General features: G+C 43.8%; 1 protein-coding gene across 2 annotated transcripts in view; it reads left to right on the top strand.

The window, feature by feature from the left end:
- PTPRR (protein tyrosine phosphatase receptor type R) overlaps nucleotides 1-27,714 on the top strand; it is a 1,074,582-nt gene that overhangs the window by 969,568 nt on the left and 77,300 nt on the right. For both annotated transcript variants that reach the window (XM_069628248.1, XM_069628247.1), the window contains exon 13: nucleotides 23,257-23,370. In XM_069628248.1, the coding sequence (XP_069484349.1) occupies nucleotides 23,257-23,370 (114 nt within the window). The remainder of the gene's footprint in view (nucleotides 1-23,256; nucleotides 23,371-27,714) is intronic.

Raw genomic sequence — 27,714 nt, 5'->3', positions numbered from 1 at the left:
CTGACCCTGGAAACAAAGGAAACCTCATTAAACTCATGACATATTTAGAATCATTCAGGAGATTGGCCTGGGCTCTAAAGCTCAGAAAGGACTGAATTTGGTTGATTGTCTCTTAATGGAATTTATTTTCGGAACATCAAGAGTGATGCCCCCTTCTCCGAGCCCCTGGCTTACAGCATGTGCTGTTACAGCAAAGCGAGAGTAGGGACTTTTTAATGCACATGACCTGAACATAGTATGTGGAGCTATGCACTGGGGTGGCCAATTTACAAAGTCACCACATAATGCTTTCCGATTTTATTTACTTCAAAAGTGCTACTATAATCCAAAGTTTCCATTATACATTTAGCTCCAAAATAATACTTGCATTAAATTAAATCGGGTTTGTGACGTGGATGCCAGCCACCAATACCGGCTTATACTACATGTTGTTAATTTTTTATTTTGTAGGAAAGAAATTCCATTATATTTAATAATACAAAAACACTATTGCCTTTTGTTAGCCATTTAAAGTTCCAAAGCCTCAGCTGAGCTAAAAATTTAGACCTGGAGAAATTATATGAATTAAATTATTTTCTTTTAATATTGCGTTTCGTGCCAGAGCCCAGCCTCTGTGTATTGTACCCATGCTGCTCGGCATTATTTTGATTCCAAGACAAGTGTGTTGCTCCTGAGCTATCCCCCCCCCCAGCACGTTATATTATGAAACTCCAATTCAGGAGAGTCTCTAAGGATTCAAATGGCACCAAATCCATCAGAACCTTTGATGAATTGCCCCCAGTCATTTTGGCTAAGCAGGACCCAACCTTTTGCTAAACATAGAAAAGGGAAACTGTGTCTGTCGCAAAACAGAGTTGGTCTAAATACAAAGAAAACTCCACCAGCACGCAGTGAAAATAGCATTGTTGTATTTGACTAAAACATGTCGGAGGGTGGTTGAAAGAAAATATGTACCTGCCACACTGCTCTCTGGGAGCCTTTCGGGGCCCCTGTTGGGCAGTGGGGGCTGTTTCCTTTTTTTCTCCTCTTAATCCGTACTAGACAATGACATGTCCAGTATGGGTCATGGAAGGTCTTAAAAACCAAAAAACATGTCCTGCTGCCGTGCTGGGGTCTATCTATTTTTTAAACCTTCCCACCCAATGACATAGGTGTTTATTCTATGGCTAGCGTTTGTTGGGGGATCCTGGCCCCCCTGTTCAGCAGAGGCCTCATAGGGCAATGGGGCATGTGTCCTACTGTTTACCACAACCCTTCACCTGAGCCACGCTGCCCGTGAAAAGACAATGATGCCAAGGCTGGGTCATCAGAACTCGCAGAGCTATCAAGCGGGCCCCGAATTCCACCATGAATTTGTGATGGGACTCAAGACTCCGGCAATGAACCGGGAATGTAAGTCAGTCACTTGATTTTCCAGGGAGACAGTGAATGCGGATAGGTCTCTTGTAGGGATATTCACATTTCCATACTTAAATGTAGTCTAAAAAATGAAAAATATGCAGGAGCAGTATCATTCATGTTAGTTCCTTACACATGTTAAGGGAAGTTGAACCATGGACCGTAAAGGTCTCCTTGAACGAAGACAAGCCACGGTTTTCAGGCAATTGAAATCAAATGTTGAAATCTCTTACTATCAGTGTCTGTTTGGGAGGCTGGCACTTAGGAGAGCGAGGTTTTTGAGACGGTGCACACGGCTCTCGCTACATTGAAGATGAACAGAAGCACAGACATAAGAGCAAGAGCACATACCCAAGATGAGAAACACTAACTACGAAAGCCCCGGCCCGATCCCACGGCTGAGAACACCAGTCCTTACCCAAGAGCAGGCAATATCACTTGCCATGGCCCAATGAGCAGTGGTGGCTGAAGGCTCCAAAGGCAATGATCACCCCCTCCTCTCAAAACCGCCCCCCTAGATGATAAGCAGCTAGTCATGGCTCTATTAGCGCCATGACTAGCACCAAAACCGGTACCGCCACCGACTTGGTGGTATGGGGATTTACCGGTCTATTCCGCCCATTGCGGGACCGGTAAATCCCATTTGAAAAGCCATTCCCCATTCCCATTTGAGCCCCCATAGGGCTCAATGGGAAGGGGGACGGCATCAATAACGGTACCGCAAGTTGCGGTACCGTTATTGACCCCGGTATCCCTTTGCAGGTCCCGTCCATAACGCCTGGTAAAACCAGGCGTTAAGGGAGGGACCCGCAAAGGGACCTCGGAAAAGGGCGTCATTACCGGTGCCCGATATTCCTTTGCGCCCAGGTACGCGGCTTGGATGACCTCCTCTCCTGGTGGCCGCCATGTTGGGCGCAGCACGAATGCACTGGGGTTCAGTGACTGCCTTCTGCGCGGTTCAGGCAGAGTGGTCCATTGCCTCGGGCAACCCTTGTGCAGGCGCGCAACTTTAATTGGATGCTGCGTCAGTTACAAACAGTGCGGACACCGACCCCGGTCCATCGCAATCTCTTCTTTCTTGAGAGGATACCTTGCTGAGCGCTGCTCAGTTATTTCTCTTTTGCCTTGCCTTTTTTCTGCTGACTTCTTACTGGGTTTGCAGCTCTTGCTTTTCAGTCCTTCCTGGCCAGCCTGCTAACTGTTACTCTCCTCCTTCCCTGCACCTTCAGCCTTGGTGCTGGGTTCCTCATTCAGTTGCCTTCTTTTCTGCCTACTGCTGCTTTCCTCTATCAGCTTCTGGCCACCCATGCTGAGTGCTTTGCACTGCCTGGCATCACGTTAATTGTGGGGGGTCCTTCCTTTGTGGTGCTGGGGAACTGCTTCTTGTCCCTCGATAGTCAACACCTTCTGGCTTGTTTAAGGAGGGGGACTCCCACACTACACTTCCGGGAGGACTGGACAGACACTGCTTCCCAGCACTATCCTACACCATCAACAACACCAACGTACAGGTACACAGGAATCACGGGGGGCTCACCTCGATAGATTTGTATTCCACATTTCAATTTGAGCTAAAGCTTCCAGAGATCCCAATCTGCAAGAGAACCCTATTATGATGCTACATACAGTTTCAATTTCAATTATAAATGACAAAGCACATACACCTTGTGCTATATTCCAACTTTCTTTTTTATACAGCTTTTAAGCAGGGTGCCCAAATTCATTAAAAAAGCTATGTGGAATTTGATTTGTTCGAGAACAATGTCTAAATGTTCTGGAGCTTGGCTACTTACTTTTAATATTTCTTTCAGAAGCCCAGGACAGGTAGGAACACAGACTGGACTCAGGCTGCTCCACCAGATAGGTTTTCCTTCAGCAAGTGCACCTCCTCCAAAATCCCTGTCTGGTAATCTGCCTTGGGAAAGGCCTTCACATTCAGTCCAGTCTGGATAAACCCCATCAGCTACATCTAGTTAGAACCCAATCCCCTTGCCTAATTTTAGATGGGATCCCATTCATCTCTTTTTCCCCAAACACATTATCTTCTGCATATGTGTTTGAGCTTAAATACCCAGAAACCTCCACCTATACAGCATCATTTGACAGAGCATTCTGGATGGGCCAGACTCTATAATAGGGGCTCTTTGCTTTCTCACACCCACCAGGGCCCTCTTACTTGCTTTTGTTGTCCCATTGAATTTTCATGTGTCACAAGGGGATGTGTCAACTATGAACTATTCTCTGCCCCAGGCATGAGATGCAAATATTGAACTGGAATAGTCATTTTTCAAATAATTCTCAAAATGGACATGTAATATTGGTAGAAACAGCATATTCAGATGTGTGTGAATATTCTGAATCTGGAGATATGATTTATGTTTCTGCCCCTGCATTGCATGACGCAGTTATTAAAATATGCAAAATATACAGCCATATATTCTAAAATGTATTTTTATTTTGTGTCCATTATTTGCGTTGTTCTGCTAAATCCATTCAAATCTGACAAATGGTTCAGAAATGAAAACTAATCATGTATTTCCAGTTGTCAATTTGAATGGACAATTTAAAGTAAACTTTGGGCGTTATATTTTAGCTGCATTGCATTTGTGTGTGACTTGACCCTTTATCAACAGAAACCTTGTGTTTTGAGAAAGACATCTGTTGAACAAATAATCATTTTAATGGGCAGCTTAATGGAACAGATGTGCTTCTTTATGAAATATAACTCTCTCCAAAGTTAAGGATACATGACCATCCCTAGGCACCTGCTTCTTTGACATTTCACTAAGATGGTGGACCAGATAGCCATTAATACATTCAATAGATGTCTTTTAAATCGGGGAAAAAGAAAATGCAAGACCATGTTCTGGCTTAGATTTTTTATGTAATGCTTGCATAGCAGGTCCTTTTTGATGGCCTCTTGTCTGAAGTGGACACAGCTGCTCCGATTATCTCTGATGTGATGATATAACTGGTATGCTAATGGGGTCGGAGATTCTTGTTTTACAAAGAGCTTACATAATGGTTGTTGCTGCATTGGATGTACATTTTGGTTCATTTAAAGTTCACGACAGCCTAGGTAACTTCTGTCACATTTAGTAGGACATTATTCTATTTACAGCATTTTTATTTGTAATAGCAATCAAACAATATGTTGGTCAGTCCATAGATACAATTATGCTATAATGCATATTCTAACTTTATAAATAAGCCACATGGTTTTATGGTATTTATTTTTTCTAAATTCCTGTCTGAATTTATCTATGTTTAATGATTTGCCATATTATCTGTGCTAATCCACATGTCGTTTTTGCTCTCTAAAAATAAGTCATAACTAGTATATTTACACATATATTAAAATGAAAAGATGTAGTGTTTGGATGCCTGAAATGGTATACTCGCAGAGCTGGGTTGTTGCACATCAAGCCATTAACGGCCATTTCTGCCCCCCATTCCCTGGGTCATGAAGGCAATTTGCACACCGGAGTTCATCCGGGGTACAAGTGGCTTTCTTTTTTTTCTTCCAGGGATTGGCTTCAGTAAGCGACGCCCATCTCTGAATAAAAAAAAGGAACAAAGATGCTGCCACCATAGGGAAAAGGGACTAAGACCCTTTCCCGTTTCTATGGTGGCAGCCGGAGCGGTAGGTGTGCCGGACTGAAGCATAAAACTCTGGTCTTGCAGGTAAGTGGGGAAGGAGGGCCACACAGGGAAGGGCCTCGGGTGCTGACACATCCAGCGAAGAATGTACTTTCTCACACGCTGTTCCAGCCACCTTATTGACTAATTGACCCTTCCCCTGGTGGGAATAGGAGAGTACCAGACTGTGCATCTTGGAATGAGAACCTTCTAACAGAAAATAATGTGGCTGGAAAGGGGGTTAACGACCTGGCAGCTCAAGGTATTGATAATGAGAGCTCTGGGTCATTAACCCCCATTACAGCCCTTGGAACAGGGGCTTAATGCCATTAGCACCCCGGGTTACCGCTTTGGTTACCCTTTGGTAAACCGGGGTGCTAACAAAAAGGATTTTCATTCATTGAACAGGATGCCTCGCGCATCCCGTTCAATAAATGAAAATACTTTCCCAAGATGGCCACCATGGAAATGGAAGGCGGTGCTCCATACGAAGGCCCTCTTTCTTCCCTTTCCATGGCAGCCTGCCAGGGGAAAGGGGAAGCTGAAATAAGGTAGGTGGGGGGAGGGGCAGAGGGTTAGGGGAAGATGGCAGCATGGGGAGCCGGCCATCAGGTGGCATGGTACGTGGGCTTGTACCGGTGGTTCAAGCCCACGTTCCTAGCCATATGATTGGCTGTCTCCCCCCGCCCAGATGCTAATGTTTATTGTTCTTCTCGGTTTTCATTATGTGGTGTGCTCAATAATGCACACACAATATGGTAGCCGGTAATCAGTTCTGACACACTGGGCCCTGTTATCTTCAAAACATCTAACACTTGCCTGTAACTGGATAGTTATAAATACGTTATACTTTAAATTGCTTGGGTAATTCTCCAGTCATTATACAAATCACTTTGTTGATCATCAAGGCCAACAGTTCAATGTCTACAACATAGTTTTTGCATTCCTGTAATAGCAATCCACCAGGGGTAAGCAGGTCTTATGTTTTTTATTTAATATTGTATCTTTGCAACTTTTTAATTTCATTGATAATCTACATCCCATGTTCAACTCTCATAATTATCTTCTTAGCATGCAGAAAAAGACATATTGCACAAACATATTTGTGGGGCTAGTAACATGTTGTGCTATATTAGTTGAAATATTTACAAACAAGAAGTATGGAAACAGCTATGAACTATAGGGCTGCATGTAAGTTCTGTTTTGTCATGTGTTCTTTTTAAACTGCCTCAGATTTCTTAGGTGTGATTAATCGCCACACCCAATAAAGTGTGCTAGACATCAATCACCACATAACGTCACAAAAACATGCTGAATCTCTGTGTGTTGGACATTTCTAATGGCACGTCAAAGGGTGCCCTATTTCTTCTAAAACAAGGTCTTCTTCAGGGCAAAGAACTACAAATTATTGTCACTGAGGGCCTCATCACGACTTCGGCGGTAACCCTTAAATCCGGCGGTAGCGCTATTACCGCCGGATTTAAGGGTCTACCGAATCAGGGCTTCGGCGGATTTCACCCCAGCTCTGAGCTGTGGGGAAATCCGCCGAAAATTCGCGCCATTACCGCCGGCGGGAAATCCACCGGCGGTATTAGCACGAAGATTCCCCATTGATCCCAATGGGGAATGGGGCATTCCCGAATGGGCTCAGTGGAGAATGGGGACTTACATTACCGCCGAACTTGTGATCCGGCGCTATTAGCGCCAGGGAGTTCGGCGGTAGGGCTAATACTGCCCGCGCTAATAGCGTTAACGTTACCGCCCAAGTCGTGATGATGCCGAGTGTCTTGCCACGATCGTCCATCACACGAGGAAGCTGCTCTCATGGCTATTATTAGTGCTTCACCAAGCACTTTAATATTGGTCAACACATAGGAGCCAGTGCTCTTGTTCTCAACTGAAAGATCATAATTACAAAGCATCCTCGCACGATCCCTGATAGTCAGCCACAGGATAATGTTCACTAATCACGTGATTGAAAATAACCCATGCGATTAATGACCAGTGCGATACTTTGGGCCTCATCACGACTTGGGCGGTAACGGTAACGCTATTAGCGCGGGTGGTATTAGCCCTACCGCCGAACTCCCCGGCGCTAATAGCGCCGGATCACGAGTTCGGCGGTAATGTTAATCCCCATTCCCCATTGAGCCCATTCGGGAATGCCCCATTCCCCATTGGGCTCAATGGGAAAATTTTGCGCTAATACCGCCGGCGGATTTCCCACCGCCGGTAATAGCGCAAATTTTCGGCGGATTTCCCCCCAGCTCAGAGCTGGGGAGAAATCCGCCGAAGTCCTGCTTTGGCGGACCCTTCAATCCGGCGGTAATAGCGCTACGGCCGGATTTAAGGGTTACCGCCGAAGTCGTGATGAGGCCCTTTAAAGTAAGCAACTTCTTTTGAGTTTTCCGCAATGGAAGAGAATCCCTTGGCATGCTATACCTTTATTTGGGTGAAAGAGATACCAAAATAATCTTTGTTTTCAGAGCAGCTTCTGATGATCAGCAAAAAATATGTTCACACCAGATTGAAAGAGGTGTCTGGAATCACTGAGACAGCAGACAGTCAGTTCCATTTAGGTCCCACCGAACACATGTGTTTGAAGGGCTTGGGCTTTGCGAGAAATCAACTCCTCCAACTGCTCGTCAATGTCTAGTATCCTAAACGACTCAGTGCTCCCTTCCATCTTATTCAACATATATGAGGTGTTCCATGACACTTTGTCCAAATAGACAAAGGCTATAGACATAGGGCCTCATCACGACTTTGGCGGTAACCCTTAAATCCGGAGGTCGCGCTATTACCGCTGGATTTAAGGGTCCGCCAAATCAGGACTTTGGCTGATTTCGCCCCAGCTCTTGGCTGGGGGGAAATCCGCTGAAAATTCACGCTATTACCGCCGGCGGGAAATCCGCCAGAGGTAAGAGCGTGAATTTTCCACATTGAGCCGAGTGGGGAATGGGCCATTCCCGAATGGGCTCAATGGGGAATGAGAAATTACATTACCGCCGAACTCGTGATCCAGCGCTATTAGCCCCGGGGAGTTCGGCGGTAGGGCTAATACTGCCAAAGTCGTGATCAGGGCTTTTAGACCACACAATAATTTCTTAAAATTAATGGAAGCCAAGCACCTGACAAACACACGGCTAAACACCACATTTCCCGCCTCAAAAAGATGGGTTCATTCTAGTTATCTCAGAGCAGCTGAGAAGACCAAAAAGTGATGAATGGAACTTCTGGCCACAATGTTTTAGGAACACTTGGAATAACTCTGTATATAATTCCACATCATATTTGTTAGTTCAGCAGTGTAACTATAAAAGGGCATTGAACACGTGAAAATCATTCGTGCCCTGCCCCAAAGGGATCCATTCAGATCAAACTGCCAGGATATGCACCCCCGCCCCACCCCTGCACACCCCCACTCCTGTTCCCCAGGGACGAAAACAGAAGCAACTCCGGACATGTTTCACTTTTTGGGCATCATCAGAGAGGTGCAGCTTGAGCCCCTTGGCACAGAGAGCCTGGGATTCCCGCCACCAGGGCATACCCACCTGCTACCAGAGACTGAGCCCTGAAATTGCTATCCTGGTCAATATTATAAGAGCCCTTATTCTCACTCCTAATCCCTGTCCTAAAGCAAGCCTGAACTATGCAAGCAAACTTTTCCAATTAACACAAAGAACGGATTAACACTGGAGTAACTTTTAAAACAATCTAAAGAGCTGTACTATATCTTCTGCCGTCTTTCGAGAATGGTTGTACCTGGATAGAACCATTTTTATTTCAATCAAAATATATGGCATGCTCCCTCTTTTGCACTTAACATTGTTTATCTTTCCTTATGAAGAATTAGTTATTTACTTGGCCGATTACAGTACATTTTCGTGCATCCTTTAAAAGTGCGTTCCCTTTTGCATTAACTAATTTCATATCATTTGCTTCCAATCCAATTGAGAAGAGTATTAGCATACGGAAATACCTAAATGTGCAGGTCATCAAACAGACGTACAACGTTTTGGAAAAGGTTTTTATAACACCATAGCTATGAAACGAAAATCAGAGCAAGTGGCTAAATGTAACACTTTTCGTCATGAACTCCCACTGGCAACATGTCTCCATCATTAGAATAGGGCACAAACATTTTTTGTTAAACTGTCGTTCAGAACATTGTAACATGTAAAACTACATAGCCTGCATACGAGTTTGGCGGTAACCCTTAAATGCAGTGGTAACGCTATTACGGCCACATTTAAGGGTCCGCCAAATCACGGGTTTGGCTGCATTTACCCCAGCTTTGAGCTGGGGGTAAATGCGCCGGGAATTTGCCAAATTTCGGCAGTAGCGCCGAAAATTCCCCATTGGGAATGGGCCGAATGGAGAATGGGGAATTACTGTTCCGCCAAACCCGTGATCCGGCGCTAATAGCGGCAGGGGGGTTGGCAGTAACACTATTAGCCCTGGTGCTAATACCGCCGGAATACCGCCCAACTCATGATGAGGCCCGTGCCTACATCCCTCCTGACCACCTAAGCACTTACAATGTTTAAAACAGAATGACTATGTGAAGCAAAGTTGGTACCTGTTTTATTGGGTTGTAGTGCCTGCTTTTAAACTTGACCTGAAAGTTACAGATAGATCTCTGGTGTGGGTCCACTTTACTAAGCCTGTTTCTGGACAAATATGGTCTTCTCCCGTGCTAGAGCCTGTATTGTAATACACATGTAAGCGATAGTACCTCAGCGCTGCAGGTGCATGCTGCCTGCTGGGACATTATCATCCTCTTTTTTTTAAATAGGTAGGTGCCTACACGTCCCAGCAGGCCAAATGCTGTTGGCTGAAAAGGTAGGACTAGGGTAAAGGGGACCACTGGTGACAAGTGTCCATTTGGCAACGGTATGTTAAGAGAGCTTGGTAAATCACTCTGTGGAATGGATGGTCTTGTTTCATGCTTGATAATTAAGCTTTCGGGCTAGTGTGGGTGGAATTCCTTGGCATTAGGTGCCCAGAGGCCCAATTTAGCATCCCGAGCAGAGCAAGGGGATTAAAGAGCACTATGTGCTGCTAATGTCTGGGAATCCCACCCACCCCAGAAACTAAGGCTTTTTAGCACCCAAGGTTGTCTAAGCATGAAACCCCTCCAACCCAAAACCATTGCGGAACTCACCACGGTGTCCCCGTCAACATGACTGCACAAGGTAAACCGCGTCAAACGTCCCACAGTAGCTCACTGAAGAAGCCTGAAGAGGGTTGCACCGGCGATCAGGCTATTGCGGGGAACAGGAAGAGAGTTCAAAACAGGTATGTGATGGTGAGGGGCGTTCCCTGTTGGAACAAATCACCACACCATAGAGTCTTCTGCTTGATTCAGCCAAGCGAGAGCGAAGATTCCAAGCAAATAGCATGTATTAGCACCCAGGGCGGGGGAGTCAACCGATCAGGTTGCTGGGATCGCAGGCTGAATCCCAGAAACACAGACCGCGTTCCAGCAACCCTATGGCTGGTAGCCCTGACCAGCCAACTTACCTCACACCTTCACCTCGGATTTTGAGAACCCTTCCCACCCCCCCTGATTCGTTTGGTGGCAGCGCCTCGCTGCTCTTGCCGCCCTGTATCCTCAATGGTCGCCATCGAAATGGAGGAGCCCCGCCTTATATCGCCCTGGTGCCCATCTTGGGTGTTTTGTTTAAATGAGCGGGATTCCACGAGGCGTCCCATTCATTCAAACAAAATACATTGCTGTTAGCATCCGAGGTTTCCTAATTGAAAACCCAGGGTGCTAATAGCAATAAGCATACCTTCTGGAGGCTTCTTTGGCTGGTAAAAGCGCCAGGCCCAGCGTTAAGGCCCTCGTTTCACTCGTGGCCTATAACTTAGAACCCTGGACCGTTAGCACCCGGTGAGGCCCACAGAATGAATGCTTACTTCTATAATAGTGGCCAGAATGTGCATGGAATCCTTCTTCCTGATTGGCTGATTCAAGTAGAATTGTCCATAAGGGTGCTTCTACATGATCTAAGAAACAGTACGGCAGGATTATTTTTGACAATTTAGTACATTTGAGAGTGATAAACAAGGCTCAGTATTATGGTGTTGCACAGGAGTCAGGAAGGGCTTTCTGGATTCACCCTTTTCTAGTTTTCTGGGCTTCGTCCAGCTAGGATTTGCATTTATTTGTATTAATTTAGCACAAGCAAGAGCATTTCGATTAGAAATGCAGTGCATGAAAAGTAAAGCAGTGCCATTCCAGTTTAACGCTCTGTACAGAAGGACATGTGGTTGGTTAGGCAGCAGTGGGCAGGTGAGGGAGGGAACATGGAATGGGGGCAGCACAGCAGACATGAGTCCACTTGACCAAATGCAGATAGGACATTTGACTTTAAAACATGGCTATGAAATAATTACTAACATTACAAAACGAATACACATTGCAAATCTGAAGCTCATTGTTCAGTGCTTGTTCTGAAGCTCATTGTCCAGTGCAGTTGCTAACAATGCCTGGAGTTTTCATTAATTCAAAAGCTCCCAGCCACCAACACTCAGTTTTTCTAATGTCACCCCAAGCAGGGCGAGGTATGCCAGGAGAGGGCTCCTGAGCCTGCTGTGCCTGGAGAGCCATGTTACACCTCACTGATGATGCTGAAACGTGTCTGGGATTGCGTGTGGTCTTGTTTTTTTTATTTTTTTTATCATCTTTATTTAATTATAACTCATACATAACAATAACTACAATAGTTAGAATCACAAAAGTAACAATATTCCAACAATTCATAAAATACAAGATATCAACTACATAGCAAAGAAACCTCATCCAGAATTCCCACCCTAAATCCAAAACATATAATAAAGATAAACACAACAACACAACACAACACCACCCACTCCCACCCTATCCCAGTTATTAGCCACATCGATAAACTTACACTTTACCCAAATAAATCATTGAAGGATTCCCAACTTTCACAATATTCTGCCTCCCGATGAAGCCGATAAGCACAAGATTTTTCATGTCTCGATAGTATGCGCATATCAACCAACCAACCATCAATATGTGTTTTTTTCCGTGATTTCCAAACCTTCATAATATGTTTTACAGCTACCACCAAGGCCCTATTTATCCAATCAGAAGCACCACAAATCCTCAGACTTCTACTTTCATTTGAGAGGAAAATCACAGATTCAAAAGTTCGAGGAAATGAATCACCCAACACTAGATCTACTCGATCCAGAACATCCTTCTAAAAAGCAAGCACTCTTTCACACTCCCACAACATATATAAATAAGTTCCTCTTAAATGATTACAGCACCAACACAAATCTGAATCTATTAAACCCCTCGCCATCATCCTCACTGGAGTCCAATAAATACGCCCTAAAATTTGCTGATGAGTATATCTTAAATTCAAATCCATTTTATCTCTCACCGTCACCTTCCAAGCAGTATCCCAATCTCTTTCCGATAAATCACTCCCCAACTCAGTCACCCACTTCATTCTCAATGTCTCCCATGAAGTCTGCATGTATTCCTGTACAGGTATCAATTTAGTAAATGTGGAAACTACATTTGGAACAGCACCAAACAGAATACACATTTGTGGTTTGTCACTCAAGGGTTCACTGAGCATTCCAAGTCTTTCCAACAGCAACTGCTTCAAACATCTATACCTCTCGATTTCCCTATTGCGCAATCCAAATCTGAGTACAAGATCCTCAAACGCTACCATTCGATCATCTCTCCACACATCTCCTATCCTCAGAATTCCTTTGTTAGCCCATCCTTTCCAATACAACATTTTATTTTCAATCTGCAAACCCGGATTCAACCATATAGAAGCAGTGCTATAAAGGAATATATTCTCATCACACCCTTTAATCAATGAGACCAAAGTCGACTTTGTAACTTCTAACGCCTCAATCCTTAACCTGGGTTTTGGTAACTTTCCATATGAATATAAAGAATCAATGGGTAACGGGTCGATCTTTTCCTTTTCCATCCGAAGCCAAAACGGATCCAAATAACCATCTCCCCTAAAATAATAAGCTTTCTTTAAAAGGAACCCCTTGTAGTAATTTTCCAATAATGGATATCCAAAACCTCCATCCCGAACACTACGTGCCAAAATAAACCTTGGAATCTTTGGTTTTTTTCCCACTCCCCACAAAAATTCCATAAAAACCTTATCAATGCGTTTCAGTACTTTCTTAGTAAATTTTAGAGGAAGAGATTGTATGTAATACAAAACTTTTGGAAGCAAAACCATTTTAACTGCATTAATTTTTGCTCATATATTCAAAGTCAGCCTATCCCATCTACGTATATCCTTCAATAGAGTTTCTTTCAATTTATCCACATTAAAATCCACTGTCCTTCTTACATCTCGCACCAAATAAATACCCAAATACTTTACCAAAACGTCTGCCCATTGACAATCCCAATCCAACAACCTTCTACTCATTGGATTCATTTTCAATGGAAAAACAACCGTCTTCCCCCAGTTAACCATATAACCCGATAACCGTTCCACCTCCTGTAACATACTCCGAAGTTTGAAGTTTGAAGTTTAGTTTATTTGTAAAGCGCAACCAGGCCCATGGGCAACCGGGCGCATAATCTTAGGTAGCGGTACAACAAGAGTATACAAGAATACCACATTTACAGGTTATACACAGGTACAAATTTACAAGTTATACATATACAGAGTGTACAAGTTATGATTGATACAGTGTCGCATAAGAACATAGAGAGGATATATTGCAGGTAAAGAGCTAGGCTAGCGTGAGGACGTCATGCTGTCTGGATGAACAACCAAACTTTGGCGTTGTTCTTGAACGTTGGGAACGAGGGTTCAATTCCTATGTGGGTGGGCAGAGTGTTCCACAGTTTGGAAGCTAGGACAGGGAAGCTCACACCACCTGCTTTTTGGAGTTTAAATCTAGGCAAGGTTACAGTGTGAGATTGGGCTGATCTGGTGGGGCGTGAAGAGGAGTGAAGTGTGAGGCGCGAAGAGAGGTAAGGAGGGGCATTGTTGTTCAGGCATTTGTGGGTCAAAGCAAGCGTTTTCAGGGCAATTCTTTGTTTTACCGGGAGCCAGCCTAAGTCGGATATAATAAAGGAGATATGGGACCGTCTAGGGATATTGAGAGCTGCCCTTATGGCATTATTTTGAATAGTTTGAAGTTTATTAAGGTTGGCCTGACTAGTCCCTAGGTAGAGAGTGCTGCAGTAATCTATTTTGGACATGATGAGTGTTCTAGCCACAGTAATGCAGTTGTGAGGGTTCAAGAATGGTCTGCAGGCGGTGATAAGTTTGCAAGTATATGCTGAGGCCGACCTAAGAGCATTTGTTTGTCTGTTCAGGGAAAGGGTGGAATCCAGATAGACGCCTACGGTTTTGGTGTCTTTGGAGACCTTGATGACATTGCCGTCAATAGTGAAGGCCTTGTAAGTTTGGTCAAGTTTGTTAAGACGATAGGTGGATCCTAGTAGTAAGAGCTCCGTCTTGTCGTCGTTGAGGCAAAGCTTGTGTTGCACCATCCAGGCCTGGATGACCATGTAGAAATCATTCAAGGCTTTGGTATCGACTGTGTAATCACCAGTTATGGGAATGAGTATCTGGGTGTCATCCGCATAGTAAGTATAGGATACACCCAGATAGTCAAGCACATCAAAAAGTGGCTTGGTGAACACATTGTACAATGTAGGCTATACACAGGAGCCTTGGGGAACGCCACAGAGAATGGGAGAGGGGTCTGCCGATGCTGAGGGTGAGAAGACCCGCATAGATCTATTGCTAAGGAACGAGTGGATCCAGGCATTGGCAGAGTCAGAGAAGTAGGCAGCGGATTTGAGATGTTGGCAGCGTATTTGGTGGTTGACCAAATCAAATGCCGCAGAGAAGTCGAGGAGAAGGAGTAGCGCTAACTTTCCATTGTCCTTTAATATCTCCATCTGGGTTTTCAGATCAATCAGGGCTGATTCGGTGTCGTGTTTGGGATGGAAGCCTGATTGTCTTAGCCCCAAGAGTTTGTTGGACTCAAGGTAGTCTTGGATCTGCAGGTAGGCTGCGCGATCAAGAATCTTAAGCGGGAAAGGGACCATAGTGATTGGTCTGAAGTTAGTGGGGATGTTGGGGTCAAGGGAGGGTTTTTTAAGTAGTGGGATTACCCACGCGTCCTTGAGGTTATCAGGGACTGTACCCGTTTTGAAGGAGGCATTTATGAAGGAAGTGATGAAAGGGGCAAGGTGGTGTGAGGCTTCCTTAATGATAGGAGCCGGGCAGGGGTCACCTTGGCAGTTGGATGGTTTGAGGTTATTTATAATTCCTTCTACTTCAAGGATGGTAAGAGGGGAGAAGGCAAATGGTTTGACGGCCGGGTTGGCTAGGTGTTGGGTGCTAGGTGTGGAGGTGGGCCATGGCTGGTTCGACTGTAAAGACATTTGTTTATCTTTGATTTTGGTTTGGAGGGTGGCAATTTTGCCTAGGGGTGCTGTCTGAATATTCGTGCACCAGTTGCTATCTTTAGGACAAGAGTCAGGAGGGGCTGCAGGTGTCTCAAGTTCCTTAAGAATTTTGAATAGTTCCTTCGTGTTTGATTGCGCTGACATGATGTGGTTGTTGTATGAGTCTTTTTTGGCCTGGAATAAGGCTTGTTTGTAGTCAAGGGTGGCTAACAGGAGACTGTCCTTATGGGTGTCAGAAGGGTGACTTTTCCAGCGTGCCTCTACACTGCGTTTCTCTTTGCGTAGCACTCTGAGCTGTGGTGTGAACCACGAGTTAAGGTGCCCATGTTGTTTGGGTCTTCTATGTTTAAGTGGGGCGATGGAGTTTATGGCTGTAAGAACTGACTGGTTGTAGATGTTGGCTAGGATAGTGGGGTCCGAGCAGGAGTCAGATGCGTTGTTGAGGGTGGGGAGGATATGGGGGATAGTTTTTCAGCAGTTATGTTCTTTTTATTTCTAGTAAGGGTAGCTGGTGCGACAGGAGGCTTAGGTAGCAAGGCTGCTTCGATGCTGAAAGTGATAATGTGATGATCCGACCAAACACAAGGGACGTTCGAGAGTAGGCGGATGTTGCAGTTAGTATCGCTGAGCCAGTCTAAGGCTCGTCCTTTGGTGTGAGTGGGAGCTTGTATGTGGTATGAAAAACCTAGATCTGTTAAGGTATTAGCAAGATCAAGGGCCATCGGGTCATTAGGGTCTTGGTGACCTAAGTTAAGGATGATAGTTTGCGAGTTGGTTTTCACTTTGTCTAGTACTAGAGCGGTAATGTCATCCACAAAGGAGGTAGGGGAACCTGGTGGTCTGTATATTAGATGGATGGTGGCCGTTTGGTTGGCTGATAAGGTGAGTTTGGCAGAGAGTAGCTCTGCGGATTCCATCTTGGTGGTCGGTAAGGTTCTGAGTCCTAGTAAGTTTTTGTATATGAATGCGATTCCTCCACCTCTGGAGGTACGGTCGCATCTAGTGATGGAATAGTTCAGTGGGATAGCCAATGAGGGAGCCGGGCCGGAGGCGGGGTGCAGCCAAGTCTCAGAAATGGCGATGAAATCGAGCTCCTGAGTCTTAATAAGGTCAGCAATGTCCAGGGCGTGAGCTGCAAGGGACCGTGCATTGATCATGGTGGCCTTAATCAGGCGAGCATCGCTTGGCATTGCCTTAGTCAGACTGGTGTTACCTGAGGCCGGGTTGGTCTGAGGGCATTGAGGCATGGGTGAGGTCAGGGTTTGTCTTGCATTATTCGGACTGGTGTTGCCTGAGGCAGCAAGGTTAGTCTGAATGCCTTGGGGCATGAATGAGGACAAAGTTTGGGGGGACAAACTTAGCTAATACCTAAAAAGCAAGAGCACAGCTCTACGGGCTAAGGAACAGTGCAGAATGCAATAAAACTAGATTCGAATGTGGGCACAGCAGGGCAGAACCGTGCAAGATGCATCACAGCTAGATTCAAATGTGGGCACAGCAGGGCAAATCAGTGCAAAATGCATCACAGCTAGATTGAAATGTGGGCACAGCAGGGCAGGACAGTGCAAGATGCATCACAGCTAGATTCAAATGTGGGCACAGCAGGGCAAACAGTGCAAGATGCATCACAGCTAGATTCAAATGTGGGCACAGCAGGGCAGAACAGCACAAAATACATCACAGCTAGATTCAAGTGTGGGCACAGCAGGGCAAAACAGTGCAAAATGCATCACAGCTAGATTCAGATGTGGGCACAGCAGGGCAGAACAGTGCAAAGTGCAGCAAAGCTGAGTTCGAATGTACTATCAATAGGCTTTAGCAATGCGGAGTGCAGCCAGGGTGAATGTTAGGTCCATCAGGATAGACAATGCAGGGCGCAGCCAGATAGAACAGATACACAGTGGAGGTGACAGTGGTCAAGTATGAGCTGGACGGGTGAGTGAAGGCTTGAAGATGTGTACTAGAGTATTTGCAATGATGGCGAGGGAGGCGCAATTAGTACATTGGTGGCAAAAGAGATGACATTTCTAAGTGGCATGCAACGTATTTAGCAGGAATACAATGCTAAGGAAGGCAGCTCTAGATACTCAGAAGTGCACACGAGTCAAGTGGAGTACCGTGCAATTATTAACAGGCAGTGCAGATAATGATTACATTAGTGACCATATTAGAGAAAGAGTTTGTCACGGGAGTGCAATGCGGTGTATGGTAGCGTACCCAACTGGGTATATGGTGGAAAAGCGGGTAGCAGTTTGAAATCACAAAGGTGGGCACTGCAGGTACAGAAGTTGCAAAACGTTCGGCGGGGTTGCTTACCGCGCGGCGAAGTCACAACCTTGTGACATAGAAGCCTAGCTGACTTCAGAGCGAGCACACAGGGTTCCTGGTCTCTGTAGGCTCTGACAGGCTCAGACAGGGGAAAGCCTTTGTCTCCCGGCCTTCGTCGGATCGGCCGGCTACACCTTCCGGCTGGTGCTGATTGGCTTAAGTTTTTGTAGGAAGCCAATCAGCTGTGCGGCAGCGTTGCAGGTGGAACTCTCTCTGGTCAGACGATGGCGGCGGCCATCTTCCATTGTGGCATCCCTCGTGGATGATAATGGCGCTTAGTACAAAGGTGCCATTTGCTGATAAACCGTGCCAGATGGGCACTTCAGCAGAATTTGGCCAGCAGAACGGTATTCCTTACTCGCTAGGCATATAGAAAGGTGCCTACGAGTGTTGGGTAATTGCCAAAGGGATTACCTCAGATGCGGGGGGTAGTGGGGGCAGCCCTGCTCCAGCAGGGGGGTGCGAGCTCCTGCTCCAGCACCGGCTGGCAGGTGTACTTGTGATGCACACAGGCACTGACAGGGGAAAGCCTTTGTCTCCCGGCCTTCGTCGGATCGGCCGGCTACGCCTTCCGGCTGGTGCTGATTGGCTTAAGTTGTTGTAGGAAGCCAATCAGCTGTGCAGCAGCGTTGCAGGTTCCCCCTTCAACCGGATTCAACAAGACTACTGTTAAATCATCAGCATATGCTAACACCTTCACCTCACCATCCCTCAATTTCCACCCACGAATATTTATTGCTTGCCTAATATATGACAGCAGCGGTTCAAGCACTAAGTTAAATAAAAAGGGAGAAAGTGGACAACCCTGCTAGTTCCCCTAAACAGTTTTAAAGAATTAGACATTATCCCATTAACCCATATTCTAGCAGAAATATCATATTGCAGAGCACCTACCATATTCAAACATTGTGGACAAAAACCCATCTGAATCAGTGTGTAATTCAGAAAAGACCAGTTGACACAGTCAAATGCCTTTTCAGCATCGAAAAACACAATCATAACTTCATCCACTTCCGTTCTTGACAAACCAATTATATTCAGTAAGGTTTTAATATTATCGTATCCATATCTTTTGTTAACAAAGCCAACTTGTGAGTAATCTACCAACTCCCCAATGTATTTCTGTAATCTAGTAGCCATAATCTTCGTAAAAAATTTCATATCAACATTTAGAAGAGAGATAGGTCTATAACTACCACATTTGGTTAAATCCTTCCCTTGTTTGGAAATTAATGTAACAATTGCCTCCCGCATCGAAGGAGATAATTTCCCTTCTGAGAGAAGCTGATTATAAAGCCTGCACAGTCTTGGGACCAAAGCCATACTAAAGGATTTATAAAATTCAATCGGTAACCCGTCAAAACCCGGAGTTTTGCCAACCTTAAGAAGACTAATTGCTGCACTCACCTCACTTTCACAAATCGGAGCATCAAGAGTGTCTCGCCCTTCCTCAGACAAAACAGGTAATTCTATTTTCGCAAAGAAATTATTCAGCATCATCTCATCAGACTGAGAATTCTCTGATTATAAGGAAGAATAAAATGTTTTAAAGTAGTCACAAATATATCTACTTTTAACCTGAACGTTCCCAGCATTATCCAAAATCTTATGAATAAACGATCTTTGAGTCAGACTCTTCAACCTATTATCCAATAAACAACCACTCTTACCCCCTTCCTCCCAAAACTTTTGCTTTATGAAATATAAACCTCTTTCAACCTGTTCCTCCAAAACTTCTTTCAACTTACTCTTGGATTCATCAACTCCCAACCTATCCCTTTTCTTATCAGATAATGCATATTTTTGTTGCATGAGTTTCAATTTCAATTCAAGATTCTTTATCTGTTTCTCCCCCTCTTTTCTCTTTCTTGAAGTCCAGTTAATCAATTCTCCCAGAATGGTAGCTTTGAACGCATCCCATGCCACCAGATCATCTGCAGAATTCAAATTCTGCCCAGAGAAGTTGTCAATAAAAACATTCAGCTCTTTACACACCTTCTCATCCTTTAGAATGAATGTCTTTAGTCTCCATTTATCTCTGTTCAAGGAACCCAATTTCCTATCAATATTCAAGTTTACCAAAGCATGGTCTGAAAGACACCTCTCACCTATATCAACACCAATAATATCATCAATCAACAAATAATCCAATCTTGAGTAAGAATCGTGAACTGGAGAATGGAACGTGAATTCCTTATCCTTGGGATGTAATAGTCTCCAACTATCCACTAAATCAAACGTATCCAAAAAATTGTTGAAAACACCACTCAGTTTTGAACCTGAAAATCCACATTTTGACAATCTATCCAAAGAAGCATCCAAAACACAATTAAAATCACCACCTAAAACAATCTTGTCACCCTTCATGGTTTTTAAACAATCTGTTAACGTGTTAAAAAAAACAATACCATTTGTACAAGGTCTATATATAGATCCCAATGTCAAAAGCTTTCCTTCATATAAGACATCAACCAAAATAAATCATCCCTCATCATCCATAACAACATTCTCAACTTTCATGCCTATGGTTTTCCGAAATAGCAGACCCACTCCTCTTGATCTTCCTGTGTAACAATTCAACAGTTCTTTCATATATTTTGAAGTGCCATAAAAAGTACTTGGTTGTTCTGTCAAATGAGTCTCCTGTAAGAAGATGACGTCCGCCTTTGCCCTTTTCAACTTGAGCATTATAGACTTCCCCTTCTTTGGACAATTCATCCCTTTAACATTCCACGTGACAAAATGCAGTGACACCATCATCTACAAATTAATGATCAATCAGAATATCCATTTCCTACATACAGTGTTGAATCCTAAAATCAATACTGCTCCCATGACCAAGAGTAAAGTGAAGCAAAAAAAAAAAAATATATATATATATATATATATATATATATACAAACACAACACAAAACACAAACAACTCCAAATCATCTTGAATATTGTCCAAGTCGAGGACAAATCAATGAAAGTAAACATATAACCTATTGCTACTAAACTGCAACCCGCAGAACCTATGCCCAACCCATATATAATCACAATATTTCTCCCTTTAACAACAATCTACATAATTCCCATGTACCTCCCACTCAATATTTCAAAAACCATGACATTGAATCTAAACATATCACATTTCTTAACCCAGTCAATTAGTTATACACATACCCACCCCGCCGGTAACAAACATTAGTCAAATCAAACAATCACCTATTTTTTAAATCAAAATTCAACATTGAATAAGTATGCTATATGCATAAAATATAACCCCCTCTAATATCAAAACAACATCACTTTAATCCTACAACTCTATTTGATTATTCCATCACAGATCAATAACAACAACTGAACCATTGACCAGTATGAGGAATGATGAAATAATTTTAGCTTATACTAGCAATTGGAGACCTACAAAAGAGACCTCCAACCTTCATATCACTATATTACAAAGATATCAAATAATAAAATGAATAATAATAAAACTAAACAACATGTCAAACATTGCGTAAGATCCTCCAGTTCGTTATCAATATTATAACATTCAACTCTGCAACTATCTATTATACTATACTATATAACTACTATAAATTCAACTATCCTAAATAAATAACTACATTTCGGTAATATCATTTCTAAAAACATCAAGATGCACATATTTCCAATATAATATTATGAAGTAGTCAATCAGGAAAAGTGTTAACCGCAACAAATGTGAAAGAGATATTGGCACCAGTCCAAATGAAGTTGAAATCCATATTTTAACTAATATAACAACAAATATCCATCAGAGACGAAGCAAAAGCGTTTCTTGAATCCATTGCAACGTTTCCATGCAATCATTGAAGCAAGAACATAATCCACCTGTCCCATCACCATGTAATAATCCATCAAATTTGCAACAGTCCTTCAATGTACACCAAGAATGGTTCTTCTGCTCAAGGCTGAAAACAAGGCACACAGTGCCAGTCATGTAGACAGATTATGGCACCATTGTTTCCCCTTTGTCATCTTCACACATCATGTCCAGGATCAACTTGCATCCACAATAAGCTTGCTTCCCTCAATTCAGCAAATCCACAGTGGCTAATGGCTTTTTACTTCCATTCACCATTCAGTGATTTCCATGCAATAATGCAGTACAATGAGGGCAATAAGGTGAAGTGTGCACTGTAGAGGATCACCAAACCATCAAGAGTTGTCCCCATCTGATGTCTCACTGCCACCGACACCATTCACTGTATATGATCGCTTGTGGTTCAATTGAACTGAATTTAATGGGTTTTTTTTCTCTTAAATCGAACTAAAAGTGCTTTCAGAACACCAATGTTCCTGCTGCTCTAGTGCTTTTCTGCCCCGGCTCCCCAGCGCGTTCTCCCTTACTGCAGTAATCACGCTTCACCACAGTCATTTAAACAAAATCTGGAGCTGAGATCCAGTTGCCAATGTTTGCTCCTCATAAATAACAGATTCATCTTTGCTTTTGCTTTCCTGCACCTGCTTCCATTTGTGTCCGTACCACATTGCGATCCCTTTACCATCGTGTCCACCTCCTCCCCTCGTATCATAACCATTTTCGTGGTATAGCAAGCAGTGTGCACAAGAGTCCAATTGCAATGTGGCGCGAGAGTAGATTGACTGAACAGAGCACATTTGAAGTCATTACATGTATGTGCGGATGTTTAAATGGATACCCTAATATAAGTAAAGTTGCATCAGCCTTTAAATCTCATTCACTGACACTGAGTTAGTATTCAGGGACTTTCCATTCCTGACATTCCGTGGTCTTGTGCAAAAGCGATGTGACCTAACAGTTCCGCTTAGCCTACCTCCCTTGGGGTAGGGCCACCCATAATTAGCATAGAATCTGCCCCTTCTCCAATGGCATGGAAGGCTGAACAATGACTTATTTGGGGAGGCCCAAAGCAATGCTCGTGGTTATTTCAAAAACCTCCGGTCATCAAATTCCATTTTGCTAGTGCCATATAGCACATCAGTAATTGATCCCCTCCCCTTAATATGCATGTTCCTACCTAGTAATGGAGGGCCACCGCCTGCGTGTCCTGCAGAAACCTAAGGCGCAGGTCTGCAACCTGTGCAGTGGCTCTCCAGATGTTTTTCGACTACAACTCCCATAATTCTTCATCATTGAATATGCCTGCTAGGGCTGGTGGGAGTTAATGACCAAAGAATCCAGGGAGCCAAAGGTTGCATACCCCTGACCTAGGGGCATCATTTCAAATAAGTCCCAGGCACAGGTGTCAACTAGTCACCTCGGCAGGGCAAAGTGCATTTCCAACTTCCACCTTCGACAAGAGGCGCACTGTATTTTGTGGTGAATGAATCTCTGAAAAAGACTGAAGTCGGATCTGTTGCCAAAGTCCTATGTTTTGGGTCACATTTAGATTTCCTCCATCTTCTCTGTTTCTTTTCAGTGCTGGCATCGGAAGAACCGGCTGCTTCATCGCCACTTCCATTGGTTGCCGTCAGTTAAGGGAGGAGGGAGTTGTTGATGCATTAAGCATCGTCTGCCAGCTGAGGGTAGACAGGTGAGTTGCACTCATGATTTCTCTATGTTTTATGCACATTTACTTTTACAAATTGTACTTGCTTAATTCAGTCTCCCCTCCCCCCCAAGGTTCTTGAAATGCTCCTCAACGTATGTTTATTTAAGCTACTTCAGGAAGTCGCTTTATTCATGCTGCTCCGTCATTATTCTTCAGTCTGTACTCTCCATGAGAAGAACATGGGCCTCATTACAAGGTTACTGGTCTGGAAATAACGGTACCAGTAAGCTTGCCGGGGCCGTTGTTTCCGGAACGGCAAACTACGAGTTATGTGAGCGGGATCCTTTCAGCACACCAGGTCTGACCTGGCGGGTGGAACGGCACCCGCTTGCAGATCTTGTCAGATGCACCGGCACCATTCATGAATGGTGCCGGTGCATCCGACCTCCCCATTCCCATTGAGTCCATTGGAACTCAAATGGGAATGGGGAGTAATATTTTCTGGCGCCTGGGAATGAGCAGTTACCGGGTCTGCTGGGGCTGTACTGTCCCGGTTATTGCCCATTCCCGGGCGCCGGGAAAGTCATGATTCCGGTAGCAGCCGTGCCGGTATTTACCGGCACGGCCGCCGCCAGAGTCATAATGAGGCCCCATATCTATAGAAGAACCAAATACTATATTCACCACTTTAAAGGACTCCCAAATCACCAGTGGATGTCAGTGAAAATACACATATCTACCTTTATAAAGACATGATGGGTTACCTCTAATTAATGGACTATTGTGAAAATAATCAATGCTGGGGCGGGCCGTACAGTGGTCGCATCCCGCAACTCAACTCAAGGTAACAGACTCAAGCAAAGCGAAGCTCAGGTCATTACTGCACCATACAGGATATTATTTTAGGTGTTAAGGGCTTTTGGCATTGCTGTACCTTTTGTAAAAGAAACATGACCTACAAGGATCATGGCCTCATGAACATGGAAGCTCATGGAGGCCCTTACCATGTCCATGGATGGACAGTGGAGGAACGAGGGGGGCAGAGTGGTGTGAACCGAGTAAGTGGTTCGTTTTGACAGGAGGTAGAGATGGGGTTTGCGGGAGGTGGAGTGGGCCAGGCAAAGGAGTCCAGGGGCTGACTGGTCCAAGTGGGCACTCTCTGCGAGTATGGAGCGCTAGGCAAAGAAAGTGGCCGCAAGCTGGAAGAGGAGCAGGCAAACGGCATGGAACACAGGGTTTCACGGGTGGATAAAGTCTGCCATCGCTGGCCAGCTGATTAGCCGGTGCCGCAGACGTAAGTACTAATCTTGAAGAGTAGACCTGTGATGTTCAAAGAGTTGAAAAAAGTGATTTCAAACAGGCAGGAAAGACCAAGACCGAAAACCGAAAGATATTGAAACTTGTCATTGCATTTTCTTTTCAGTTACAATGAGTGACTCCATTTCTTTCAATAGTCACTAGGAATGATCTATGTTACCAGAGATTACTAAGCGGTACTATGGTAACCGTGCCTCAACATCTGTCAATGTCTTCATGAGAACAATCTTCACACCTGAGGAATCGTAAAACAATCACTGGCTTTACCACCTGCAGTGGTCGGGACGCTCAGAAGCGTCAGTGCCAGATGATAGCGTATTCAGTGATCCTTTACAATTGCTTCTGTAATCCCATGACTGATCAGCCCACTTCAACGAATTGCATTGGTAGCTCATCCCATCTTGCACTCCCACACCCTCGGAAATTAGGTGCATCTAAAAAGTGGTATACAAGAGTTATACAAAACACTTAAAATATATAAAAGCTATTAGGGAAAATACCACTATAAAGGGATGTTGGAGTTGAACTTGCATTTTCTGGCATAGTCCTGCTTCCTGCCCTTAGGGTAAACAAGCACCATTAGAAGAATCCAACAATGTGATCTCCTACCAGATGCTTTAAGACGGTGGATTCAAGTAGGCGATATCAAGAGGAAATGCAGATTGGGATCCAAAGACAGTTACTAAGATTTATCAAAAGACTGTAGGGGATTACACATGAATGGGTCATCCCAACCTATAATCACAAATACACATGCTCAGACCCATTCAATACGCTCTACAGCATAAGATGACGTCCAATATATGAGAACATTTATTATATTTTTTCTCTATATTTCTTTGTATTGTTTTTAGATATTGAGAAAAACAGTGTAGAAAAACCACTTCAATGCTATTAATATGGCCACCACATTAATACATCTTGCTAATGCAAATTATTAAAGTGCTAGTGTAACAATAAGATATGCAATACAATTTAGTGCACAATTTCAACATATTTTTTAAAACGCATTAAATTCATATCTTTCTCATCAAGCATACAACTAATTAATTCACCCCCATACGCAATTTCATACTATTTACAAAAGTATTTTACTTCTAGAACCACTCAATGAGTAAGTATTCAGTGTCCATTAATACTATGTTCTACAGTCCTCTAATTTAGCACTACTAAGACGATCTACGAATTGGTCCTGATTGATACTTCAAGTTTTTTATCACCAACACAACATGTTCCTTATACACCACACCTATTACTTGAACTTCTTCTAATGTTGGAGAAGCTAGTCACTCCTAAAGTCAAGAAATATAAGACTTCTAGCCCTCAATCCACATCAATTCAGCAATTGTCACTTATACATTGTGCAACTTAACTCACTGGAATAGAAATCAATAAACCAGTCACCCAATTGACCCAAAATTCCCTCTGCCAGTATAACAATGTACTTTGCAGTGTGAGGTCTGTAACTATTACTTGTCACTTCCAATGGCTCAACATGCCAACCCACATTTCTTATCAGGGGAGGGTAATAAATTAAACAGATCCCAACAAGACTTGGTTCTGTTCGACACGTTTACTTACATTGAATAGCTCTGGGTTTTGTGCCCTGCAAAAGTCATCCAGGCTTCTGGATACTCAGGGGAAACATAGGGACGTGGTTAGATGGCCTCTCCAGGTTCAGTCATGGAGACCTCCAGAATCCTTCAATGTATTTGCCTCTTCAGGTTCCCTCCAGATTTTAGTCTTCCTACTGGTCTAATCCACCTCCCAGGCAATGTTGATTCTCCAGCAATTTTTCCAACAGTTCCCACTCACATGATTTCAGACAGCTCTCTCTTTTTCCCCATTGTGCATCCCCTTATAAAATCTAAACTGCACCCACAAAATGTCTCCCCTTTTCGCTGATTGGTCTCTTTTAGTTATCTTTCCAAACAAATTTCAGTTGCAGCTAAAATCTACAACATTGCATTTGTTTTCAATTTACAAATAAGCATCATAAAATATAGATACCTGAGTTGGTCTAACCATGCCGGACTTAATGAAATGGGTTTGGAGTTGGCATGATGTTGCAGGTTCAAATGACAGATTTTTGTAAATTATTCTAAAAATATAACAGTTAACAACACAAGATTTTCTATACATATAGCACATTCAACAAGCTAACATCTCCCAAAATCATCACTTTGTGACATTTTCTGGGAAGCTGTCATCACATTTCAGCCTATAACTTTAGTTCTCAAGGTTTACCAAAGTGATCTCATCAGATAGATCTTCTCATAAGCTTTTCCAGCATATTTGAGTCACATTTGAGTCATTTGTGTGTGCATTATGATTCTTGAGATAGCATCAAAATATGATCCCCCATAAACCTATGGCCATCCCTATTAACATGCATGATTGTAATTTAATGATCTTCACATTTATTCTCCTAAAAAAACTTAGCATGTAGTTTAGGGCATCTGCTCCTTTGTTGACACAGCCTGCTATGAAGTCATTAGCTCCTTTCAAAGTTAATAGCCAGGCCATGGGTATGCTTATCTTATCTGAACAGAGGAAGACAACTGGTATGGTATGGTATGGTATTGTTTATTTATGTAGCGCCTATGCACAGGCAAGTGTTTCAAAGCGCTCAATGAGAGTGGGCACATGGGGAAAAAACAGTCACTCAGAGCCCTGGAAATTCTGAGACGATAATAGTCAGCACAGGGCAGAGTAAGTGCGTAGAAAATACATTTAACATTTTGGGAGACAGCAAATAGGCCTGACAGCAATTCTGCAGTTTTAACAGTGCAATTAAGGGGTGAAGACAAAGGAGAACAGACAGACGATCTTCAGGCATGGTGCGTATGGATCGAGCAAGTTTACAGAGGGTCACAGGGAGGGGGATGATCAAGTGAACCCAGTCGGTTGACACTGGGGTAAGTGCAGAGAGAGCCACTCTCTTGGGTTTGTTTCTCAAGTGTATTGAGTGTGGGTGGGGTGTAGGGCCCTGAGGCCAATGCGAGAGAGCACTGGCGGGGATCCCGGGGACCAGTGAGACTCTGAGATACACCCGGTGGCCAGTTAGTA

This window comes from Ambystoma mexicanum, chromosome 12 (assembly GCF_040938575.1).
Source record: "Ambystoma mexicanum isolate Mex_15411 chromosome 12, UKY_AmexF1_1, whole genome shotgun sequence".
Lineage (NCBI taxonomy): Eukaryota > Metazoa > Chordata > Amphibia > Caudata > Ambystomatidae > Ambystoma > Ambystoma mexicanum.
The sequence above is the reverse complement of the archived record's forward strand: the minus strand, read 5'-3'. Positions and strand labels throughout refer to the sequence as shown.